We start from the raw sequence: 22,853 nt of genomic DNA on the forward strand, positions 1-22,853 counted from the left end.
TTCGTTCGCTCGGTTACGATGCCGACGCCGATTTCAAACCGCAGTAGCAGCCGCCAAGTTCTGCGCACTAAAACTAGAACTGTGCCATCCGCCGCCCACAAACGTGTCGTCTCAGCGATTTTTTATAATTTATGAGATTGCTCATTCAGTCAGTTCTTGAGTGAGTTCACCGTGTCTTTCACAGTTTATATTTCCAGGCACTTCTAGAATTCGCTCCACACCACCTCCGCACATTCTTAGAAAGGTTTCAATGCCACCACCTTTCACTAGGAAGCCGAAAATTCGCAGTCAAACGGCGTAGCCTAGCTCGACATACTGAACACAGCTGAATGCCGTTTGTGTCGTTAACTTTAAATCAATGTTTCATCGTGGAATGATATCAATTGTCATTGACATGACCATGGTTTTCACTGGATTTTTAACGACCATGATCTGGTGTGCAGACATTCAGTTTCACGGAAGTGTCCACGGGCCAACTTACATCACTCGGTACGATTCACCATCTGATAGCCACAATCCTGCAGTTGTTCACGCGTAGCATATACGCCTTTTAATTTATTCTTTGATTTTGTTGTGAAGTGCCTAACCACACCTGCCAGGTTTCCAGAATTGTCCGGGAGACTCCCGAATTTTGATGGTTTTGTACGATTGTATGACCGAAATAAAAACCTCTCAAATATGCACCCATGTTTGGCTAAAAAATTCTCCCAGTCTGGCCGCATTTCGCCGGAGCTACCTGAAAATCCAATCCAATTCTACACTGGTTGGCATCGTTATCAGTGAAGAGCTTAAAAAGCCTAGTCGGCAATACACGCGAGTTCAAATGGTCAGTACAACACCAACGCTGAATGTGAGAGGCAGTCCAGCATAATAAAGAAAACTTGCACCCAGTTCCGAACATCTATGTCTGACAGAACCCTAAGTTGGGTTCGTTTACTGAAGTGTCGACGCAGCAAATATTGTTACGCCCGAAAGTATTCCCAGGACTTCCTGGGAAGAGTGGCGTTCACGCCACATCAAAGATTTAGCAACTGACCAGTGGTGGAGCTTGTTAGTACTTTGGGCGAAGCAGTTCAGTTCTTGTTGCGTTGTAACTAAATTAAAAATCCATGCAAATTTTTCCGTTCTGTTGCTACTAATTTTTCTATCCCTCACTCCCCCCACCATCCACCAGGTCAGATCTCCCTAATGCCATGCTGGCCAACCTGGCAGGTATGACTGAAACTGAAAGCATACCGGCCAATAGCTGGGATAGCACTCGCATGACGTCATTACAGATCGCAAACAACACCAACACCGGGAAAGAGAGAAAAATCTTTGAACTAGTTTATAGCTGTCTGCCCTTCAAAAATGGATTTTGAGTTTCAATTGAGTTCCTGTTGAGTTTTTGTTGAGTCAATAGAACCTAATTCAAACTCAATTTGCTATTGAGATGTGTCAGTACAAAGTCAAAAGGATTTGTATTGAGAAAACGCAACCCCAAACCTATTGACACCAGTCTATTGAAACTCTTTTGAGAACCAATGGACAACACTCATCGTGCTAAAACATATACCTTTGAAGGGCTGTTTTTTCAGCGCTGCCCCTGTATCTACTTAATTCTATAATAATAAGACTACTAGGTTACTTTTATTATCTTTTATTTTATTCTCATATTTCAACTGAGTGCAGTCAATAAAAAGTCAGTTTAAATAGAAAAACTCAACAGAATATCAAATGACTTCGTTTAATTTAAACTCACTAGGGTTTGTACTGATAAAACTCAAGTAAAATTGAGAGTCGAGCTAGTTGGTGAACATACATTGTTTAAAATTATACCGGTGTCCTTCTTTCTTATCCGTGTTTTATGGTTCGCGCTTAATTTTCAACAATGTTAAAACTCCGTAGGCTAATCCAGTAGCCTCTACTAGGAGCGTCTTCGCACAAATAATAATTATGCCTGGCTAACCGGGGAAATCAATACTATTCGACAATTTTTGAATGCATTTCCTCAAATACTGCCGCAGCATGGCTCGCACAAAACAACGGAAAAAAATAAACATTGACAAAACTCTACTGGCTCATCTCTTCTGGCACGTGACTCCCGCAGAATCATTTCGCTGCTGTAGCAGCAGATTTTCTTCTGTATACCTTAGCACGCATTGACATAATAGTTGAGCAATCTGCACTAATGAAGTCAGTCTTCCGGAAAAGTTGTAGCGGAAGCATGCAGATCTCGGCCGGGAAAAAAACGGAAAGGCGAAGGGGAGGGGGTCAGGGGGGGGGGGGGCTCCACATATCTCGGGTCCCAGTTTTCGGGGCAAAAAAAAATCATCATTCCCCCTACCTCTTTACCTCTTTTCAAACATACAATGCTGTGATACCTTGGGTTTCGGGGGGATGATTTAAAAAGCGATTTCTTCTGCTACATTTACAAAAGGCATATGTGCCACCGCATCCTAGTGCAACGATTCAGTGTTCCTTTGGGGAGGCATGATACTAACGGCGCTGTTTGCAGAAATGTCTACTTATCTCACAAGCCCAAACGCTACAAGAATATTCCACTGACGAAAGTACGCCTATACATAATAAAAAAAACGAGCAAAACCTCGGTGTACACCACTACACGTCAAAAAAAAAAGAATACCAAGTAAATTTTTTTATACGTCGAACTTCGAAAACAAGACTTCAAAACACTTGAACACAGGCTTGGCCTCATCGTCGTTTAGTGCAACCAGAACTCCAGTTATCCGTCGCATACCCCGCCGCGGTCGCTCAGTGGCTAATGTGTGGTGCTGGTGAGCCCAAGGACGAGAGTTCTATTCCCCGCCGCGGAGGCCGCATTTCAGATGGAGGCAAAAAGCAAAAACACCAATGTGTTCGAGATTTCACCACACGTTAAGAATACCGGGCTCGGGCGATTAATCCGGAGCCCTCCACTACTGCGCGCCTCATCGCCTGTGTAGCGACGGCGCCTTAATCTTCGTAATCAAACAAATAAAAATCCCGCGCATACATTACTTTCATTGAGGATACCCTGAAGTGTCTACGATAACAACTGTAGAACTGCAGTATGGAATACAGGGAATCCCGCAATGAGCAAACGCGCATCTACGTTCTATCTAAACCAGGTGAAAACAGTTCTTTCAAGGGAAAAGAACTCCGTACTCGTAAGCGGAAGAGGCCCCCAGGCCAAGGCGCCGCCGCTCACACTAACTAAACGAACAAACGAAGAAAAAAAAAAGAAGACAAACTGAGGCGCTAAATGACAACTCATCTTTACTGCACTGCAGGGACACAAAAAGAAAGAACGAGCCTGGCACTGCTTCACGCCACTACAAAAAAAAAGAAAAAAAGAGAGAAACCTAACAAATTCGTGAGCCGGCTTGCCACTTGTTACACCCCGAACCATTATCTCGCTAAAAAAAAAGTATTTCTTTTAAAGATGTCAACGCGTTCGCTAAACATGTTCCTCAAACGCAAGCGCCTCGCAAACATCCTGCGCCCGCAAGCAGATACCGAACTTCAAAACAGTTTTGAAGGATTGGGATTTCCAGAATTCTTCCGTCCTCTCTTCTCCTGCCGTTCACCGAGGCGGGGAAGGGGGCGTGCGCGCGGACACAAAAGACTTTAAGCGCTGGACACATGTACGACTGGTGCACGTGATTCGCATGTGACTGATCGTTACGATAGATCGTTAGGACCTGTTTTGGCGTTGTTCGCTGGTCGGAGGATGCTTACGACGTGCGACTGGCAAGCCAAGCCAACTTTAGGCTTAGCCTCCTGGTGGATATTTGATCGCCGCTATCTGTGCAGCTGCGAATGACAATCCGTAACACAACATTTCACCACACTATCATCCCATTTCTCGCATGTGGAGCTTTATCTAAGCTATAACTGCCGTTTGAGCGACCGGTGACCAAGACATCTGCGTAGCCTGTTTCGATGCTTCCGCGCAGGTATCACCATCTCTCGGCCGCTCGGCGCACAGCGCGCCGCGGCGACCGGTCAGCGTAGGCTTGCATCGCGGCAGATATCTGATCGCCGCTTTTAAAATAAGCCCTGACAACAATCCCTAGCACAATTTTTCATCACACTAACACCTACTTTATTGCATGGGGAACTTCATTTTAGCGATCACATTGATTCGGAAGAGCAGCGTGCGACAAGCGGTTGCTACCGTGGTCTGCGCCGGTTCGAGCCGCTGAGTGTGCCGAGCTGGCAGGCACGGCCGGCGTGTGCGCGGACTCTTTCCGAAGGCAGAAAACGCTTCACGATTGCCTGCTTTATCCATTTCTTGCGAACAAACGCGCGGAATCTACAAATTCAGCTCAGCGATCGTCGTAGCTGTTGACCATGGAGCAAAAACAGTGGGTGGAGCGACGCCGACGACGCATCGCATGCGCGCATCGTGTCATGTGTCTCAAATTCACGCGTACGACTAGTCGTGGCGACAGTCGTAGCAATCAGTCGCATGCGAATCGCGTGTACCAGTCGTACATGTGTCTCGCGCTTTATCCTGTCACTTCCCCTCTACTTCCCTTCCCCTGCACTGGGTTGTATGCAGGTGAGCTGCCTGCCGAGCTCAAAATATCCCCAGTGGCTTTCCTTTCCTTTTCCTCTCCCGCCAACCACAAACAACAACACGTGTCATCCACCAGCGCACCCGGCGATAACCAGTTCTTTTCGTGCCTCGGCCACCCTCCCACGCTGAGCTAAAGTGACCGCGCTGTCGCGAATCTCTAATACGCCGCATCGCCACTGTCGCCAGCGGCATTAACAGCCAACCTCGCGACCTGGCTGGAGTTCGTCTACCTGCAATATAATATTACTGCTGCTTGAGGGGTTTTTAATATTTCCATAAAAATGATCGTAAATATTAACACAGGACTCACAAGCCCCCGTCGTTTTTTTAAATATATCATGTCATATTTTCACGCAGCATTTTCACAAGAATGCATAGCTGTGGCATAGCCATCCCAAACCGACTTGAAACCAAGCCAAAGTCGCATGTTCTCAATCACGGATGTGGGGGTCCGGCATGGTGTGTGCGTTCTCAGTGTTCTGTGCAAATTTACAACTTTGTTCGTGTTGTTGGGGATTTACGTACCGTATGCGAATGATTTCAACGAGCATAGAAGATCAGACATTGCAGTGTACTGGCGATACATCGAATTTATTGAAGGAAAAGCCATCATATGCGCTCTTCTACCGCCAGTGAGCATCCTTTGTGTGTCCGTGTTGTGTCTGTGCGCTGTGATCGTAAAGTAAAGAAGCTTGCGTGTTACCATACCTTGGCGAAATTTGTTAGCAACGCTTTGGAATCAGTCAAATTCACCACGCTTGGAGCCCCGCTGGGAGCGACGTTGTTATATATATATATATATATATATACACAAGGTAAGTTCATTCTTTCCGAGCTCCTGAAATTTCATCATGACTCACGTTGTGCTGTCCTACCTGAGTGGCTATACTCACGACTTGGTTGTTTGTCGCTATATAAACAGTGTTTTTATGCATTCCGTCTCGAGAGCGTCCTAAAAGGTATGATTTAACTTCAGCCTTTCAAAAACACTGTATGTAAGTGTAACAAAATGAAGGTGGAGGCTATCGTACCGGAATATCACATTTTGACATCAATGAGTATTTTACTGTCTTCCGCGCTACTGTATTGATTCCGCGTGTGCTATATTTGTATGTATCTTAAGCTAAAGATCTAACAAAACTTGTTAAGGCAAGCGAAGAATAAATGAAACCCGAGACAAGGTGCGGCTACAGAACGGAGCAGGAGCCCTGTATTATCTAGTACAAAGTTTCATATAAAAAGAAACGCCATGATTAAGGTAAATATAATGTTTGCCGAACGAAGTTAACTAAAATGAAAAAAAAAATTGAAGGAGGTCGAATCGAACAAGTGCCTGTCGGATCAATAACAGATGCACAAACACTGCGCCATGCAAGGACACCTGACAGCGCTAGGCTGAGCGGTAGAACTACCGGTCCCAAGCAGGATAGTGCGTTCAACCAATTAGGAGACATGGTACCAAAATATCCTTGCAAGAAAAAGTGCTGGCTGCTTCCTAATTCGAACGATTGCTTGGAGAAAGAGCGTTCCCTGAGTGCAGAGCAGTGACTCAGGTGCCAAACGTGGCCTAAAACGTACTTCATTCCGACTAAAAAAAATAATGCCCAAGAATATAACAAATTCATTGATTGCTTTTGTAAAATAGAGGCAACTATGTATCTGCAGAAGCTAGGGTTTGAACCCAAAGCATGTTTACACAAGTCTTATGCATTACCTTGACACCCTGAAAGCATGCAGGTAGACACTTTGGCTTTAAAACCAATGCAGAAAAAAACGTGGTGCGTAAGTGTAGTAGATGGAAACAGACTACACACTGTTGTCCTATGTTAGTCTTTTACCCCAAAGTGCTAATCCCTTGCACGTATTTTTCCGCGCATTTCTTATTTGCTAATTTTTGTCACAGGTACTAGGCAGCTTGTGCTAGAACATGCACAGGTGTCAAACTTTGAAACTGATGAATACCGGTTTTGACTTAAGCACTTGCTCGACTTGCTAGCATAAATTGAACTCTGCCATTGCTTCTAATCACAACTTGCTGACTGCCTTTCTCGGCGCAATTTTCATTAGGTTGGGCTGAATGTGGTGGGAGTAATATCAAAATCATTGAATAACATGTTGGGTGAACGTGGCATCAGACGTGCCACTGACTGATGCTAGACCGTCATTAAGCGAGGGCTTAGTCAGTATGTTGTGACATATGTTCTGCCTCTAGGAATTACCCAAACGATTGGTCGGCACGGTATCAGTATACTGTTTTAGTGCTGCTACTGTAGAGAAAATCTCGCCAAGCAATAGAAAAAAAACCTTTCAAATTATTTCTTATGTACCACAACTCTGCTGTTTTTCCCCTCACCAAACAAGACTGTTTTGTGTTCTCATTTTATGTAAACTGGCATCGGGTGACTTTGTTATACTGTGACACTCCTGTGACATTGTTACGATTAAGGCAAAAATGTGTATATACCCATGTCTCATATGATCCCTTCAAGCTGCTGCTTAGTGCTACTTGTTTGTTAAATGTTTTGCAAGGCACACACCATACTTCAGCGTTACAAGAGCGTGAAAGGCTGCAAAATTCAAGCTACAACGTATTTTTTTCTGTCATGTTCTTTCTGGCACGTTTTTTTGTGTCAGGTTCATGTATTTTTTTCCTCTAGTTGGTAAGCACAAATCACTAGGCGCTCACCCATTCATAAAGCAATTTGCAATGATTGCCTGTTGTAGTAACTTTAGTTTACTTTACCATCTGACATTATGACACTAGTTTTTTTATCATGGCTACAGTTTTGTAAGCCAGTGCATGCAAGTTGACAGTTTTCTAATTTTGTTTTATGCAATTCCAAGCATTAAAATTTCAAAAAACAAAATCCACAGGCTGACAGGGATGCTTTTGGACAAGTTTGGGGTTTCTCCTGTCAGATAGGGGCTCAACCAGTCTTGACAGGCCTATGTGGATTTCTTTTGGGCCTGAAAGATGTAGAAGATACGATAACGAACCCATGCGGGTGATTTTGCGGCTCCCTGCCGGCCTTAAAACATAGTCATTCCTCTAGATTTTAGACGCTTTAAGGCGGAAGACATTCAAGGAAAAGCATTCCACTCCCTACCTATTGTAGAATTAATTTATGTGGGTAGCGTGTCTTAATGCATTCAAACCTGAGAAAAGCATATACATTTGTTGAACGGCCATCTCCTTGCCTTGCTTTCCAAAAATACAAACCATCTAACTTCTAAAATACCAAGCTACTTAGACCAGCATGCTTAATGAAGAAGGGATGCAATCATCATTTCGTACTGTACTGGTGCAAACAAAGAAGTCTGTTTCTTGTTTTATTTTGCAGGCTACACAGTCAAGTAGCCAAGTGGACCCTGCGCGGCTTCCAGCCCTCCCGTGATGCTTTCGTGAGAAATAAAGCAAGCTTTGCCATGAAATACCTCACTGTTTCACCTGATCAATGCACACCTTGATCATGGTTTTTAGAATATTTTTGCATTATTGAAGCTGACTCAGTGTATATTTAGTACAGTCACCTGAACTTTACTAGGCAATTGTTGAAATAACTTGATAAAAAACTAAAATCAAATAAAACGGGCTGTCTTAAATATGCTCAGTAGGTTTTCATTTGACATTTCTCAACAGGAACACAACAGGAAATTCAATAGACAGTCAACAAAGACTCAACTGGAACTCAACAGGCTTTTCTCAATAGACTTTCAATTGATACGTCACAACAGGAACTCAACAGGAAAAGTGTATTCAGAGTCAAAAGAAAGTCAATTGGATATTAGCAGACGTGTTGTCTTTATTCAATATACTTTCAATTGAAACACAGCTTTGAGTTTCAATTGAAACACGGCGGCCAATTTTCAACGAGAACTCAATACAAAATTTCTATTCAAAGTTAATGGACTCTCAAAACAATGTACTGAGTAAAGTCAATTGACTTTCAATTCAATCTCATTACCAATTTTTGTAAGGGTGATATGGGCGTAACTATGTAATATTTGACTAAGGTGCATTGTCACCGCGCCGGTATTCTAGGTAGTGGGTACGCTTGTTGACTATGTTTTGAAGGGATTTCAGATTTGGAAAAAAAGCAGAAGAAAGGGTTCCAGTATCGTTTTAATCTCGTTAGTAGGAAGAGGTACGGGTCCGAGCAAGTACACCGAAGATGAAGAAGACTGGAGAACCCAGCTGAACGAGACAATCGACAAGCCGGACAATTCACCAGGGTCATCACGCCGGCAAGAAGGAGCAGCGAGCTACGCATATTAGAGCTATGCATTTACAGCCCAGAAGATGGGCTTAGGTGGCTGTGGGCTTTTAGTTCTTCCTCCGCCGCACAATTTATGCAATTCATCGGGTGTTCTTGCCCGGCTCTGACCTTGCTGATGGAGCGAAGCGAGAGGGCGGTGCTCGTCTTAATCTCAAAATGCTGAGTTTTAAAGTTGCAAATTACGCCTGAGCACACGCAAAATGACCCCTTAAAAACTTGCGCCCGCCGTAACTTTGACGGGCGATAAAAAGAAAAAAATTTTTAGGGGAAAGAGGTGCGGCGTCCTGGCTTCGTATCAGCCGTTTTTAGCTGAGACCTGTTGCGTTATAAGTGGGCACGTAAACAAGATATTGTTTCTGAGACTTAAAAAACGTAATCGTATGCAAGTGCTCTGCCCTATCAGTCATGCCGCCAGACAAACTTGAAAAAATACCTGTTACTGAGAGAATTCGGTCATTCTACCCCCTGCCGTTGTCATGCTGTAAGGACCTGTACGGCGGTCACGAGGACACTTTAAATAACACTGTAGTTTGCGTCGGTGATCACGCATGCGCAGTTCAATGGACGAGACACCGCGCATGCGTGTTCCCCAAGTGGCATGCTCTGCATACTAGCTTGGCAGTTGACAAACCGTATTTAAGCTTTGCATTAGCAGGAAGAATTGTTTAGTGGCTACAGTTGTATATTTCAGATAAGGCAGCGAGACGGGGGGAACAAAGTAAACGTGCGGTAATCGCAAGTGGCCGACAAATCAGCGGGCGTATAGACCGAACCATTTCCAGTTCTATATGTTCTGCCAATAAAAACTCAATCATCCAATATAATCCCGTGCTGAAACTGAAATCGTTCAACCAGAAAACTGTCTGGTGTCATTAATAAGCGTTCGTTGTCATTTCAGGGGTGATATCTTTCTAAGATTGACCGTTTTGGTCACTTCGTTTGCTTGTTACTAAGTTAGTAATGGTGCTGTTGGTAGTTACATAAAGACGAAGAAGAATTACCTAATGAGCTAGATTTAAAAACACAGACCTATAGTCATAGAATGAAATTAGAACAGTAAGACACAGTTTGAAGTCAGCAGAGCATTCAGATTTTAGGGATACCCGGGTCTACACAGTATAACACATTGTTCTACGAACTGTACTAGCTGCGCGCGTTCTTTTCGTTATACAAAATATATAAAAGTTACCGTAAAATTGCGAACAACCGGGCTAGTTCTGGCCCCTCCTTGGTCTAAAAAGCCCAGAAAAGAGAATCCACTGAATAATATTACGTATTTACAAATAGGTAAAAGAAATCCCCCCGCCTCGTCGTTCCATCTCCGAACCAAAGTCAGTAATGCCTCTCTGCCTTGAAGCAAAAAATGGTGCTGGGATATATTTATGCAGTACGTCCGCGGCGAAAAAATGTAATTACGGTGAGTTCGGTTGAATCACCACTACAACTTAGTGCGCGTAGTGAAACGTACGAGGGCGGAGATAATACCTAGTGGATAATGGACTTCGGCGTAAACTACCCATGTGCACAAGGCTACAGCTAAATGGCAATACATCCGAAAAAGACGCCACAATTATTTGGGGTAGCGTGTGAATAACAAATCATGGCCGATTATTATCCGCAGAGCCGGGCCATCAGCGTATGATCCTGCTCTGCACCTCGCTGGGCCAAAAACAAATGTGGAAAGGGATACTTTATGTAAATGATAGTTTGAAACAAGCTTGGGATCAAGCCGTAACGCATCAGGTGTTTAAACGAAGTTCCACGCGTGAGAGGCACTCACTCCCGTAGAAGTACTGGTCGACAGTCTTGAGCCATCCCAGGTCCATGTGGGTGTGGGCCAGCAAGTGGACGTTGAGCATTCCCGGTTTGGTTGCCGGACAGCTCTGTGAACATAAACGTAGCCGTTAACTTGTAGTCCATGCACTTGAGATGATATGACAGTACTGGACGACAAGGCCTCAAATGATTGCTTGGGATCAGAAATTATCCGTAAAAGGGTTTCAGAACTTGTAGTTTAGCTAAGTACACTCTCTTCCAACGTTCACGCATGTTTATCTAGTATTGAAACAGCTGTTGAGCGAAATTTACCTGGAACAACCGATGCACCAACAGCAGCTTCCTTTAACCAAAATCTGCTTTCTTGCGAAGTCTAGCTGTATCCCTTGAACGCTTTTTCCGCCCTTAGGAGATGAACCCAATTGACCGGAAACAGAACTTTGCTTATCCGGATCGGAATTGTTGGAAATGCTAATCCGAATTCTTGTTTTCACTGGGAATGCACACGTCCAGCAATAATGTGCACCGCACATTCTAGTGCCATGGACGTAACTGTTGTATACTTGGAATGAAATGGTTTGGTTAATTTTCCCCCAGTATAACAATGCAGTCATAGAAGGGGCGCAAGCAAGTTTCAGGTTTGTCTTGTTCAGTTTTGTATCAATGCAAGCAACTTGTACACGGCCTGCGCGACATTAGTCTAAAATCTGGGGAAGAGAGCCATTGCGACCAGAGGCAGCCTAGTATTTTATTTTCCGGCCGCCACTTCCCCAAGTCGGTTTCGTCACATAGCAAATGAACGAGCACTCACAAATGTGGCCTATGTGAGAAATAAAGATGCTTATCGAACAACCTCACTTAGACACTTGATCTACGCTGGAACATCACGCAACGTAAAACACCTTGTCCATGAACAAGCAGCATGGATGAGTGGTATGAGTAGTACACTACCTTCATTTTCCTACCTTCACCTTCACTACCTTCACCGTCAAGGTGAGACTCCTTTGACGTAGCGGATTGGATTAAGGTTGCGGTGCGACGAATTAGACCCAAGAGTGGCGTCAGGAGTTACAAAAAATTTGCGGCTCAAACGCCATGGAATGAGCGATACTCCCTTACGTTCTATCTTCCTGCAGTGTAAAGAGAAGGCCGCGACTTGGCATGGCGTTGTAATGTCAGAAGGACTTAAAATCGCGCCAAATTCTTCAAATATCTCGTGGGACTCATTCGTAGCAAAATTCTGAATTATCAATTGTTCATCACGTGTAAGCAGACAAATTTCACGAATAACACCCCACATTCCTATTCACTCAAAAATGCAATATGCGCTGTTTTCATCATATTAACAACATTGTTACCGTTGTTTTATAACGTTAGCAACATAACGTTTTTTGCGTAACGCCGCAGCGGTGCACCACATTTTTTCGTCAAAGCGTATTCTGGGCCTGTTGATTAGCGTTCGGTGATCATTTGACAGAACTGCCCCCTAGCAGCGTGGTAAGGCAACAGACTTACTGAAGTTTAAGTTTATTATAGGTTAATGGCCAAACTGGAAGAGCGGTGTGTGACAGAGTGAACCACAAGCTCACTCCATCATTATATTATTTTGTTACGCATGCACCAAGGGCAACCCGTTCACAATCCACAAACGTACGTTCTCGCGGCGACAAGAAAACCGTTTTCTTCAGTCGGTATAACCTCAAAACTTTTTCCTTCATTTGGACGATTAAGAAGTTGGTGATTCAGACACACCCGGCATACAACGATGCGTGACCTGCAGCTCACAAACCCACAAAAGAAAACTGTAAATCTTGTTTTCTTAGCATTCGAGAAAACACTATGAGAAATCGCCTGGGAAACGAAGGGTGTGGCTTTTAACACTCAAAAATAAAATCGCTACAGCGAATTTTTATTGCAACCATTCCTTGAAAGCTCTACATCATGGGACTATGTTTTCATGCTGACCTAAGGAGAGCTATACGTTCGTAATGCAAATTGTTTGCATAAGAAAATTTGCGACGTGGCATCGTACAAAGGAGGGCTACTCGCAATTAAACGACATACAAATTCTACAAAATACGCTCCCGCTTTACGCAGACAAAATGTGCGAATCCCGTAATACACTCAAGACCGGATATCGGGAAACTAGACCTTCTTGGGCCGCTTTTTTGGAGTTCTACACTGATGATTTGTCCTTGCACATGGATCACCTGACAGTGTACAGCAGTTGGTAAAAGGAAGATTTAAACAGCAGCATAATATACTGTCCAAGAAGCGGGACTTTTAGGCACAAGTGGCTTTGATGGCTGCGGAATGTTGTGTATGGTCGCCAATACTACCTGCGTGGCGTTGTCGTAGAGTTGGTGGCGACGTGTGTGGAGATTGGAAGTTCAGGTTCTTTTCCATTCTATGTGGCATGGTACATTAGAACAATTAAGGCTGGTAGGGGTATGCGTTTATTGTAGCTATATATGTGGTTTAGTTTGTTTAATTACGGGCGTTCGCATTACTATGCTTATTTCACAATGTGCGCCCACCACAGTGTCCATGGTACACGGCTCTCACCAACCGCGCCCAACAAGCGTGTCTAACTTGGCATTCTTCGGAGTCTAGCTGAAAAAAACAGGTAGCTGGTGTTCGGACATTGGGAAGTGTTTTCGTACCCCCCCCCCCTCCCTCCCGCTGTGCAGGTGGAACTACCCCGGCAAGCGCCGTAGCTTCTGCCCACGTGCACGCAGCTTGTGAGCATACACGTTTGTAAGCATCCCAAATCCCGTGAGGCTCCGGGAATAATGGGGTCCCGCAATCAGTATCAACACTTCTTATCATCTGTTATTCTGAATGAGATGAAACTCGTCACGTTTATAAAAGCTTTTTGCCGGACAAATGGGGCATAGGGTGTGTTACGCTGCGCGGATCGGAACGAAAGTTACCACTCTTTTTCTACTCCAAAGTTCGCCGTAGCTAGCGCGAGAAATCAATAACGCATTTGCACTTTAAGAGGGACAAAATATTCACAATCAAGGCGTAACCTCGGCACTGTTATACAGTAGTTTTAAAGGGTAGACGTGAAGGAGTAATTGATGTTGCGGTAAATATTTCAGACAGCAAATTACAACCATTTACATGGAAAGTGGACTTTTCCGACAAGCTCCTGTGTGGGGAGCGCACAAAAGCGTTAACAAGATCGCAATGAAAAGCTAGTATGCATAGAGATCCAAAACACTATAGCGCTTCCGTGTATAGGCAGAACATTTGGTTTACGGTTGGTGTACTATAGTGTACCAGAAGATACGGTACTCACGACACGGAAAGCAGTCGCTGTGCGTATACAGAAGGACGCGGAAGTTTACCCGAGATTTAAATCCCTTTTGGAATAAAAGAATCTGTGCTACAGGAGAAATTAAGATCAGCATTTAGAGGCGTGGCTACGTGAATTATTTTAACTGCTGAATTGCAAATTGAACGACAGTTTCAAATTCGTGTAACGCACCGCCGTTCATGCCCTACGGTCGACAAACCTTCTTCACCACTGTCTTTCAACACGGATCTTTCTGCCACGGGACATCCTTGGCAAAGAGCTCCGCATCGAAAATGCACTTTGAGTCTCGTGACAACGTTATCAACCCAATATACCAAACTATCGTTTGCAATCTTTGAAGTGAGATCGCTAACTGGAAAACAAGTTATCGCGATATCATACATGCTCTAGGGAAAAAATTTACAGTAAATGTTACCGTTCTTCTAGTCATGCTTATAACTGCTGATCCTTCCGTTATCACAGTGCAAACACGTGCATCTCGCGACGGCCATGTTAGGGTGAAAAAGGTTTCAGCACTTTTAGCAAGAACTACATGTACTCACCTCGTATCCACACTTTGGGGCTTTGGGGCTTTTAGATGGCGCCGAAAACACGGTAGCGCCCAGGTACACTACGGCCAAGGCAATCGCTTGAATTGGCTTCATAGCTGTGTACTTTTTCGGGCTTCAACGCCCACGAAGACCCTTCAATAAAATTGTGCGCCCAGTAAAGCTGCAGAGTTTCAGCTCCCGCGATAACAAAAAGAGGGCGAAAGAAAAGCAGGAGTACGAGGGCCTCTCCCTCAGAAACGCCCGCACTCTGGCGCGAACTGCGGACGCTGTGGACAATTGTGCCGGGCGTGCAGGCAGACGGGCAAGCAGTCAGGCAGCAGACGCAGACAACGTTGAACTCTGCAGCAACTGACGCTGTCTGGCGGCGGTGCTTCAAGTTTCTTTCCCGTATCAGATCTCAGCGATAATCGAACGTTTCTTCTGGCAAGGGCACGTGCTATATCAGTGAGAACTCCTCGCGCGACGGGGTCGGAAACGCCCGCGTTAATCAGCTGATAGGGCTTGGAGTGTGGCCAAGAGCGGCGCGGGAACAACGAGACCAGTATTGTATAGCACCCATTGTGTTTGCTAAAAGATGGCTGAGAGACAGAACGCACATTATGCTCCTGTGCGTTTTACCGGAAATACCAGGCTTTGAAACACGGCTCCCGGAGGTAGTGACAGTGCATAACGGATGCATTTTAGGCACAATGGAATTTTTGAACATATACAGCAGCACTACCGCACCACAACATATATTTCTCCTTCCGTGCAAATAGATACAAATACATTCACTTATTGGTACAAATGCAAATACACGCGTGGGATGCAGATACATTCACAAAAAATCCCAAGATAGTGGAGGGGAGTATAGCACCTCCTTTCTACCCCCGGTATAGTCAAGGGGGTATGGTATCGGACCAGTATATATATATATATATATATATATATATATATATATATATATATATATATATATATATATATATGGCGAATCAGAATTTGGAATGAGGGTCTCATTGAATTAGGACAGAAATAAGGGTTGGCAGTCAAGAATGTCTCGGAAAGCAAAGGGGAGAATGCGGTCAGTCAATTACACAGATGAACAATTTGGGAAGACAGAAAGTGGAGAAAAAATGCCCGCCGGGTGGAATCCGAACCAACGACCTCAAGAATAATCGTTTGTTGCGATGACCACTACGCTGCAGGCGGGACTGTTTGCTCGCCACTTTATCGGGTATTTATGTCGAGGCATTTTTGTTTCCTGCGCTTGGGAGTGGTAGCCAGCACCACTAGGACTTCTCGGGCTGAAGGGGACCTTCTTTCTAACCCCCGGGTCGTGATCCGGTCATGGTTGGAGGGCAGCGAAAAAAATGAGAAGTGGAAGAGGGGACAAAAAAAAAGAAAATCGAAAAAATCAACAAGAAATCACAGTCACGTGTTTCGAACAAGAGAAAAAAAACGAAAGAATATTTAACAAGGTAATTGCTATTTGCAGTATCCCATGGCAACAGGGGCAAGAGAGGGATCAAAAGAAGATATGCCCATGCACACATGTGGTGCGGATCTGGCCATACATATCCGTTCTAAGAATCAGGATCACGTGAGTGAAACATGAGAAAGTACTATACTTGGCTTCAGGTGGTGCGACGAAAGGGTAGCGGGAACAAAACCAGTCAGACAGGGACTTTCGGCAGGAAATTAGCGTACATTCCTATACAAAGAGCAGCAGAAAGCAGAAAAAAAGAAAAAAAGACAAGGTAAAACAGACCATGAAAAGAAAGATAACAGAAGACAGGTGCACGCACATGACGCGCACCTGGAGGTACACATCTAGTTGGCACATGGTGGCCTCAGCGAACCCCGAGGCCGTCAGCAATGAACATTAGAAAACTGTAATACAAAAAGGCAGGGGAGAGGAAAGCAATCACACACGCTCGCGTGCCCAAATAGATTACAACGGGAGAGTATCAAAGCTAACAATGGAACAACAGCATTCCACCTAGAACATAATGTCCACACTTTCTGGTCAGATTTAGTTTAGTGAAGCCACTGTGCTAAAAAACGCAGTGCTAGCACGCAACTGTAACCACCTACTGGTGGTCGCCAACTGATGGGAGAAAATTATCGAAAGAGAGAGAGAGAGTAAACTTTATTCAATTTGCCAGCTGTGTAGCTTAGTCGTCGACCGTGAGCCCTTGGGCTCTGGCAGCGTCCTCAGCCCGCTGGACTGCCCAGAGTTGATCTTCCGGGCTGGAGCTGAGCAGCACGGTCTCCCACTGCTCACTGTTAGTGATTCTGCGGCCATTTGTGATCGCCTGCGGACACTGCCATAGCATGTGCACCAGGTCCGCTCGTTCCTGACATCTATGACACTGGGGGGAGTAGCGCCCTGGGTAACAATAGCTATACACTAGGGGATTTGGGTACGAGTGGGTCTGTAGCAGTCGCCAGACCACCGAATGTCGTTTACTGAGGGATGGGTGCGCGGGTGGGAAGTGGGCCCGGCCTAAACGGTAATGACCGATGATATCACTGTACGATAACAGCCTGTCCCTGCCTGTCATTGGGACGAGTTCTGCATCGGAAGCGCCGTCCGCTCGGTCGGTAAAGCCTCGAGCGGCTTCGTGCGCAGACTCGTCCCCTGCAAGGCCGAAGTGGGCGGGGGTCCAAATTAAGTTGATCTTGCCTGTCCGGTTTTCGAGGTGGAGACCAGAAATGAGGATTGCGAACGCCTCCCTTGATATGTGTCCTCGTGAGAAATTTAGAATTGCTGATTTGGAGTCGCTGATGATTGTCCTGATTTTTGTGGAGGCAACCATGGCTAAAGCAATGGCTGCCTCTTCTCCAACCACCGAGTCTCTCGCTCGGATAGAGCAGGAGGCGATGGTGTTGCCCTGACCACCGCTATGGCCATTGCCTCGTGACCAGCGTAATCAGCCGCGTCCACATAGGCGACGTTCTCGACTTTCGCAAAGCGTCTTTGCAGGGCACGCGCTCTGGCCTCTCGCCGCTCCTTGTTATGTGTAGGATGCATATTACGCGGGAGCGGAGAGACCTGAATATTTTCCTGTATTGTTGACGGGATCGCGAAACTAGTAGGCGCACTGTGGGGGTGAGCTATACCCAGCGAGTCGAGTATGTGGCACCCTGTTGTGCTGTAGGTCAGCCGTACGAGTTGCCCTAGCCGTTGAGCCTCGATGAGTTCGTCCAGACTATTTGTCAGGCCCAGGGCCTCAAATCGCTCGGTGGACGTGTTTAGTGGGAGACCGATTGCCCGCTTGTAGGCTCTGCGGAGGAGAGCGTCTATTTTAATTGCCTCCGCCCGCTGTAGCCGGAGGTACGGAGTGGCGTACGTCACCCCACTTATTACAAAGGCCTGTACGAGGCGTAGGAGGTTGGCTTCTTTCATTCCGTGGTTGCGACCAGCTATCCTGGATATTAGCCTGGTTGTTTGGTGCACAACTTTTTCGAGCGCTAGCAAGGATTCGGAATTGTGTCCATTCGCTTGTATTCGAAGCCCAAGAACGCGAATACTCGAGACAATGGGAATGCGGTGCGAACTGGCGGCAAAAAGTTGGATTGAAGGGGGAGTGGAAGTAGAGTTCCTCCCTCTACTGGTGGGACGGTAGATAAGAAGCTCTGATTTTTCGGGCGAGCAGCTGAGGCCCCGGGGTGTAACGTATTTTTCTACTGTGTTTATGGCTTGCTGGAGGGTGTCCTCAATGTGAGCGTCACTACCGCCGCACACCCACAGTGTTACATCGTCGGCGTAAAGACTATGCTGGAGCTCTTCTATGCTATTGAGGAGATTGGGCAGACCGATCATTGCCACGTTGAAAAGGAAGGGGGAAAGAACCGAGCCCTGGGGTGTTCCCCTACTGCCTAGGTGAATTTTGTCTGATTTAAGTCCGCCAATAGTGATAGTTGCTGTTCGATCGGTGAGGAAGTTGCGAATGTAGTTGTACACCCTCCTTCCGATCCCCAGGCTGTTGAGATTCTCTAGGATTGCCGAATGTTTGACGTTATCGAAGGCTTTAACGAGGTCGAGCCCGAGTACGGCACGAGTATCTGTTGACGAGGACTCCGTCAATAACGTCGTGTTCCAGTCGAAGCATCGCATCCTGTGTCGAGAGTTTGGGGCGGAAGCCAATCATGGTGTGTGGGTATAAAGAATTTTTTTCCATGTAGGCGTTGATCCTGTTTAGGATGACATGCTCCAGGAGTTTTTCTACACAAGAGGTGAGAGAAATTGGGCGAAGGTTTTCAATTTGGAGCTTTTTTCCGGGTTTAGGGATGGTGGTTACGTTGGCCGTTTTCCATTGAGCGGGAATGTGGCCCGCGTCCCAACACACGTTAGAGTAGCGCGTGATAGTCTCGACAGAGTCGTCATCTAGGTTGCGGAGTGTCTTATTTGTTATGCCGTCCGGCCCCGGCGCTGAGCCGATCCGGAGGGTCGCAACGGTATCCCGTACCTCGCTTAAGGTGATGGGACTGTCGAGGAAGGCGTTATCACTGCCCGAGTAAGGGGGGAGCGTTTAGGTAGCCGAAGGGGCAATGTAGAAATCCTGAAGGGCCTGGAGAAGCTGTATGTTGGTTCCGTTAAATTTGTGGAGGACAATATTTAGATTGTGTCGTTGCGTGGTCTTCCTTTTTTCAGGGTCTATTAGACAACGCATGATCCGCCATGTCTTAGCCATCCCGATCTCTTTCTCCATGCGATCACAAGCCGCGTACCAATTTTGTCGCAAGAGTTGCTGAGTATAGTCTTCGACTTCCCTGTCAAGTCGGGCAAGCCGACGACGCAGGTTGCGATTTAGTTTATATTTGCTGAGTCGATGTCGTAGACTGTTCTTGGCCTCCCACATGTGAAGAAGCCGTGCGTCTGCTTGAAACAGGCCTGCCTCTGCGGGTATACTTTTGGTAGCTGTGTCAGCATCTCGACGTAGTTGCTCAGCCCATGCCTCAATATCGACTATCTCTGCCGCTCTCGAGTTAAATTTTGAGTCAGAGTGGAAAGCTCGTTCTGCTGCACGAATTTTTCGAAACGCGTCCCAGTCAACCAGTCGAAGCGTTTTTCCAGATTTATGCGTAACGCCGCCCAAAACGCTTGTGATGGCTACGATGTGGTCGCTACCAAGATTTTCTTGCGTGTTAAGCCACGTGGCCTCTTTCCGCATGTTTTTAGTGAAGCATAGGTCAGGCGTCGTGTCTCCACTCACACTATTGCCGATTCGGGTTGGGTACAATGGGTCTGTAACAAGGCTGAGACCTTCTTGTTGGGCGTCTAGCCAAAGGCTACGACCCTTAACGGTGTCCCGTTTGTATCCCCACTCGGTATGGTGGGCATTGATGTCGCCTACAATAAGTAAAGCGTGGCCACGGGAGATTTCGAGAGTTTTCCTTAGGAGGTTGGTGAATTTGGACTTGTTCTTGGGCGGGCTATATACGTTTAGGACAAACGTGCTACCACAGTCCTTGTTTCGGGTTGGAATTAACTCTACGAGAACGTGAGCCGCCGACGCTATGTCCGCGCCGGTCTCGTGGCGAATGGCCGTGAGGTTGCGCCTAACGAGGGTGGTGACAGCGGGTTTTAATTTGGATGATGTTACGGCTTTGTCTTCCTCCATGTCGGAGAAGGATTTATAATTTTGGAGCCTGGCAGAAGCGCCAGTTTCTTGGAGGCAAATTACATAAGGAAAGGCGTCCGAGTGGTTAAGTTTTATGTGATGTTCGAGGTTCGCTGGCTTGCGCCGAAACCCTCGGCAGTTCCACTGCCAGACGGCAAGTTCGTCAGGCTTACGGGTGGTCTGATTAAGGGAATTAAGCATGGTCCGCAGGATTTTTGAAACTGTCCGCCGAGGATGGACGGAAGTAAGGTTTGGTGGGTTTGATGGGTCCCGCTCCCCCTTCGCGCACCGGTCTCAGAGAGGTGTTTTCGAGGGCTGTGACGCGCGCGTTCTGACTGGCGATCTTAGCATTAATAGTGTCTGCGAATTTGGCAAGCATGTTGTCGAATTTCGAATTGAGGTTCTGACAAAGGGTTTCACTGAGTTGGTCCCCTTATTTCTGGAGCATGGTCTGAGTGACATACTGAACCTGACTATCGGGTCCGGGGTGTGCGGTTTGATTTTCGGGTTGTGACTCCGTTGCCCTGCGTTTCGGCGGTGGAGAGGTAGCATGGACTGTACCCATCGCGCTTCCGGAGTTGCGCTCCAATATTTCCGAGGCCACCGGTAGGTCGGAGCTGCCGGTAATGTCCATCGCGATGGCGGAGGTAGGCTCAGGCAGTTCTGCGGCCACTGGGTCGGCGCTGCCGGTAGCTTGGGGGTGCTGTTCTGCGGTAGTAGGGGCGTGGGTGGAATTAGTTTGGGCTGGACTGCCTTTGAGTTGAGCTAGCTCTGCTTTGAGCGCGCGGTTCTCAAGGAGAACCATCTCTAGCATTTGGCAGATTCGGGTAAGTTCGGAACGCGAATTGTAGTCTAAGTCGCAAATGTTTTGATCCAGTGTGCTCCTACCCTTCAGCTCATTTGTACCGTGGGAGACCGTGGCTGCCCAGCTCACCTTGTTTTTGTGGTTGTTGTGGGTGGTCCTTTCGCCGCCGCGTGACGTGGATCGGGATGTTCGCCGCTGGAGGCTCCGGCCCTCTTTGCGCGGTTGGCGACGACGCGACGATGATCGCGAACAGCTGCGGCCCTGGGCGGAGGGGTCCCGGATTCCCGTTCGGCGGCCTGTGTTTCGCCTGCTTTGCCGCTCTTCTTGGGGCAACCGGGGGAAGGAGCTCGAACGATCCCGGCCTCTGTGCAGAGCCCCACCAGATTTAAGAAGTCTTGACGAGTTGCCTCCGTCAGGATTACCGTGTTGTTGCCGGCGGTCTTGCTGCTCCTTCCTGCGCTGCTTGTCCCACTTGCGCTTGTTCAGTACGTAGGGGGTTTGAAAGCGGAGTCCGCATTTCTTATCCCCGGTGGCATGGTCGTTGCCGCAGAGTGCGCACTTGGGCGCGCACGAGTGGTCCTCGCCTGGTGTCTCTTCGCCGCAGAACTTGCATATCTTCTTATCCGGGGCTGGGCAGACATCCACGCGGTGTCCTAGTCGGCCGCATCCGTCGCAGATTTCATGGCGCTTCTTGTGAAGGAAGAAGCGGTACTCGGCCCCGCGGTAGTAGATGTAGTGCGGGACCGTTTTACCCTCGAAAACGATAAGGACTGAGTTGGTCCGGCCCATTCGTCTTGCCTGAAGAATGGTGGGATTTTTCTTGTATACCAGGCTGTTAGTGATGTCTGTGGCACTGTCGTAGTCTGGGATATTATGAATTACACTCTTGACGGTGTCTTCCGGAGGTGCCGCATACGCGGTGACCTCGTACATCTTTCCTCCCATGTGGAGTGCCTTCACGTCGTTGTATTTTTGGGCACGTTGCATGCTTGGTGTGCTCACAACGATGATATTTTTCTCCGAATTAATGCGGAGGAGATCCTCGACTGCCTCGTCGTAGGTAAGGCCGGTGGCACGCAGCACCCGTCACGAAGCCCCGCGTGGCTGACTTTGGTTACATCGAGGCCTGTTCTCGGCCGGAGCACTATCTTTATATCTTCACTGGACAAGTGCGGTTGACGCGGCGCCCGATTCTGTCTTCGTAGTGACTGTTGCGCTCGCGGCTTTCGGTCCGGGTCACGAGAGCCAACGGCGCCTTGATCGAGAGGATGTTCTGCTGTTGGGCTCAGCTTGACAAGGGCGCGAGCGCCTCGCCGGCGGTGGCTTGCTAGCCAGCCAGCTTCCTCCGTGATATCTTCCGGTGAGATTGGCTCACCCTCTACTTCGATGCCGTCCAGTGGGCTGCTCCGGCTCTCGGGGGAAGTCGCCTGAAGCCTCGATGGATGCCGGAAACGGGATGGAAGCGGCTAGGGCAAGGCCGCCGCCGTCGTTCCACCTCGGTGCACCGAAACTGCAGTTAGGGTTAGAGCTGGCTCCAGCCTAGGGCAGGGAAGCCGGCTCAAAAAGGCCGGTCCGTGGTCCAAACCTCCAGGGGTTGGTGTCCCTCGGTGTCGGAGAACTTCGGGCGCTCCCTGTGATAGGTTTCGCGAGGTTATCTTGAGTGGTTTCGCCAAAAATGACGTGAAAAGGTAGAGGTGACGTGGAATGCATCCGCTCAGCTCCGAGCGATGATGATCAAATTATCGAGAGAAATAAATTAACTGGCATAACACTATCCTGCCTAAAGCAGAATTACAGCATATTAATAAGAAGGAGAGGGGGAGGAGAAGGCGAAAGCAGAAATTTTAATCAGAGGAAAGACATGTCAGTTTCCCATAACTTTCATTGATGCCAAACGATGCTGACCTAAACTTATAGATAAGGTAGGACTCTCGAACCCGCGATCATAA

At 47.1% G+C, this 22,853-nt stretch overlaps 1 protein-coding gene across 1 annotated transcript in view; it reads right to left on the reverse strand.

Moving 5' to 3' along the window:
* The window catches only part of LOC144139672 (lysosomal alpha-mannosidase-like), a 97,194-nt gene extending 82,343 nt beyond the window's left edge, over positions 1–14,851 (reverse strand). The window contains exons 1-2 of the mRNA XM_077671965.1: positions 14,482–14,851; positions 10,622–10,724 (exon numbers count right to left, since the gene is read on the reverse strand). Coding sequence (XP_077528091.1) covers positions 10,622–10,724; positions 14,482–14,583 — 205 coding nt within the window. The 5' untranslated portion in view covers positions 14,584–14,851. The remainder of the gene's footprint in view (positions 1–10,621; positions 10,725–14,481) is intronic.
* Positions 14,852–22,853: the final 8,002 nt, after the last annotated feature.

This window comes from Haemaphysalis longicornis, unplaced genomic scaffold, assembly GCF_048455015.1.
Source record: "Haemaphysalis longicornis isolate Haplotype H1 unplaced genomic scaffold, Haemaphysalis longicornis Haplotype H1 scaffold_1, whole genome shotgun sequence".
Taxonomy (NCBI): Eukaryota; Metazoa; Arthropoda; class Arachnida; order Ixodida; family Ixodidae; genus Haemaphysalis; species Haemaphysalis longicornis.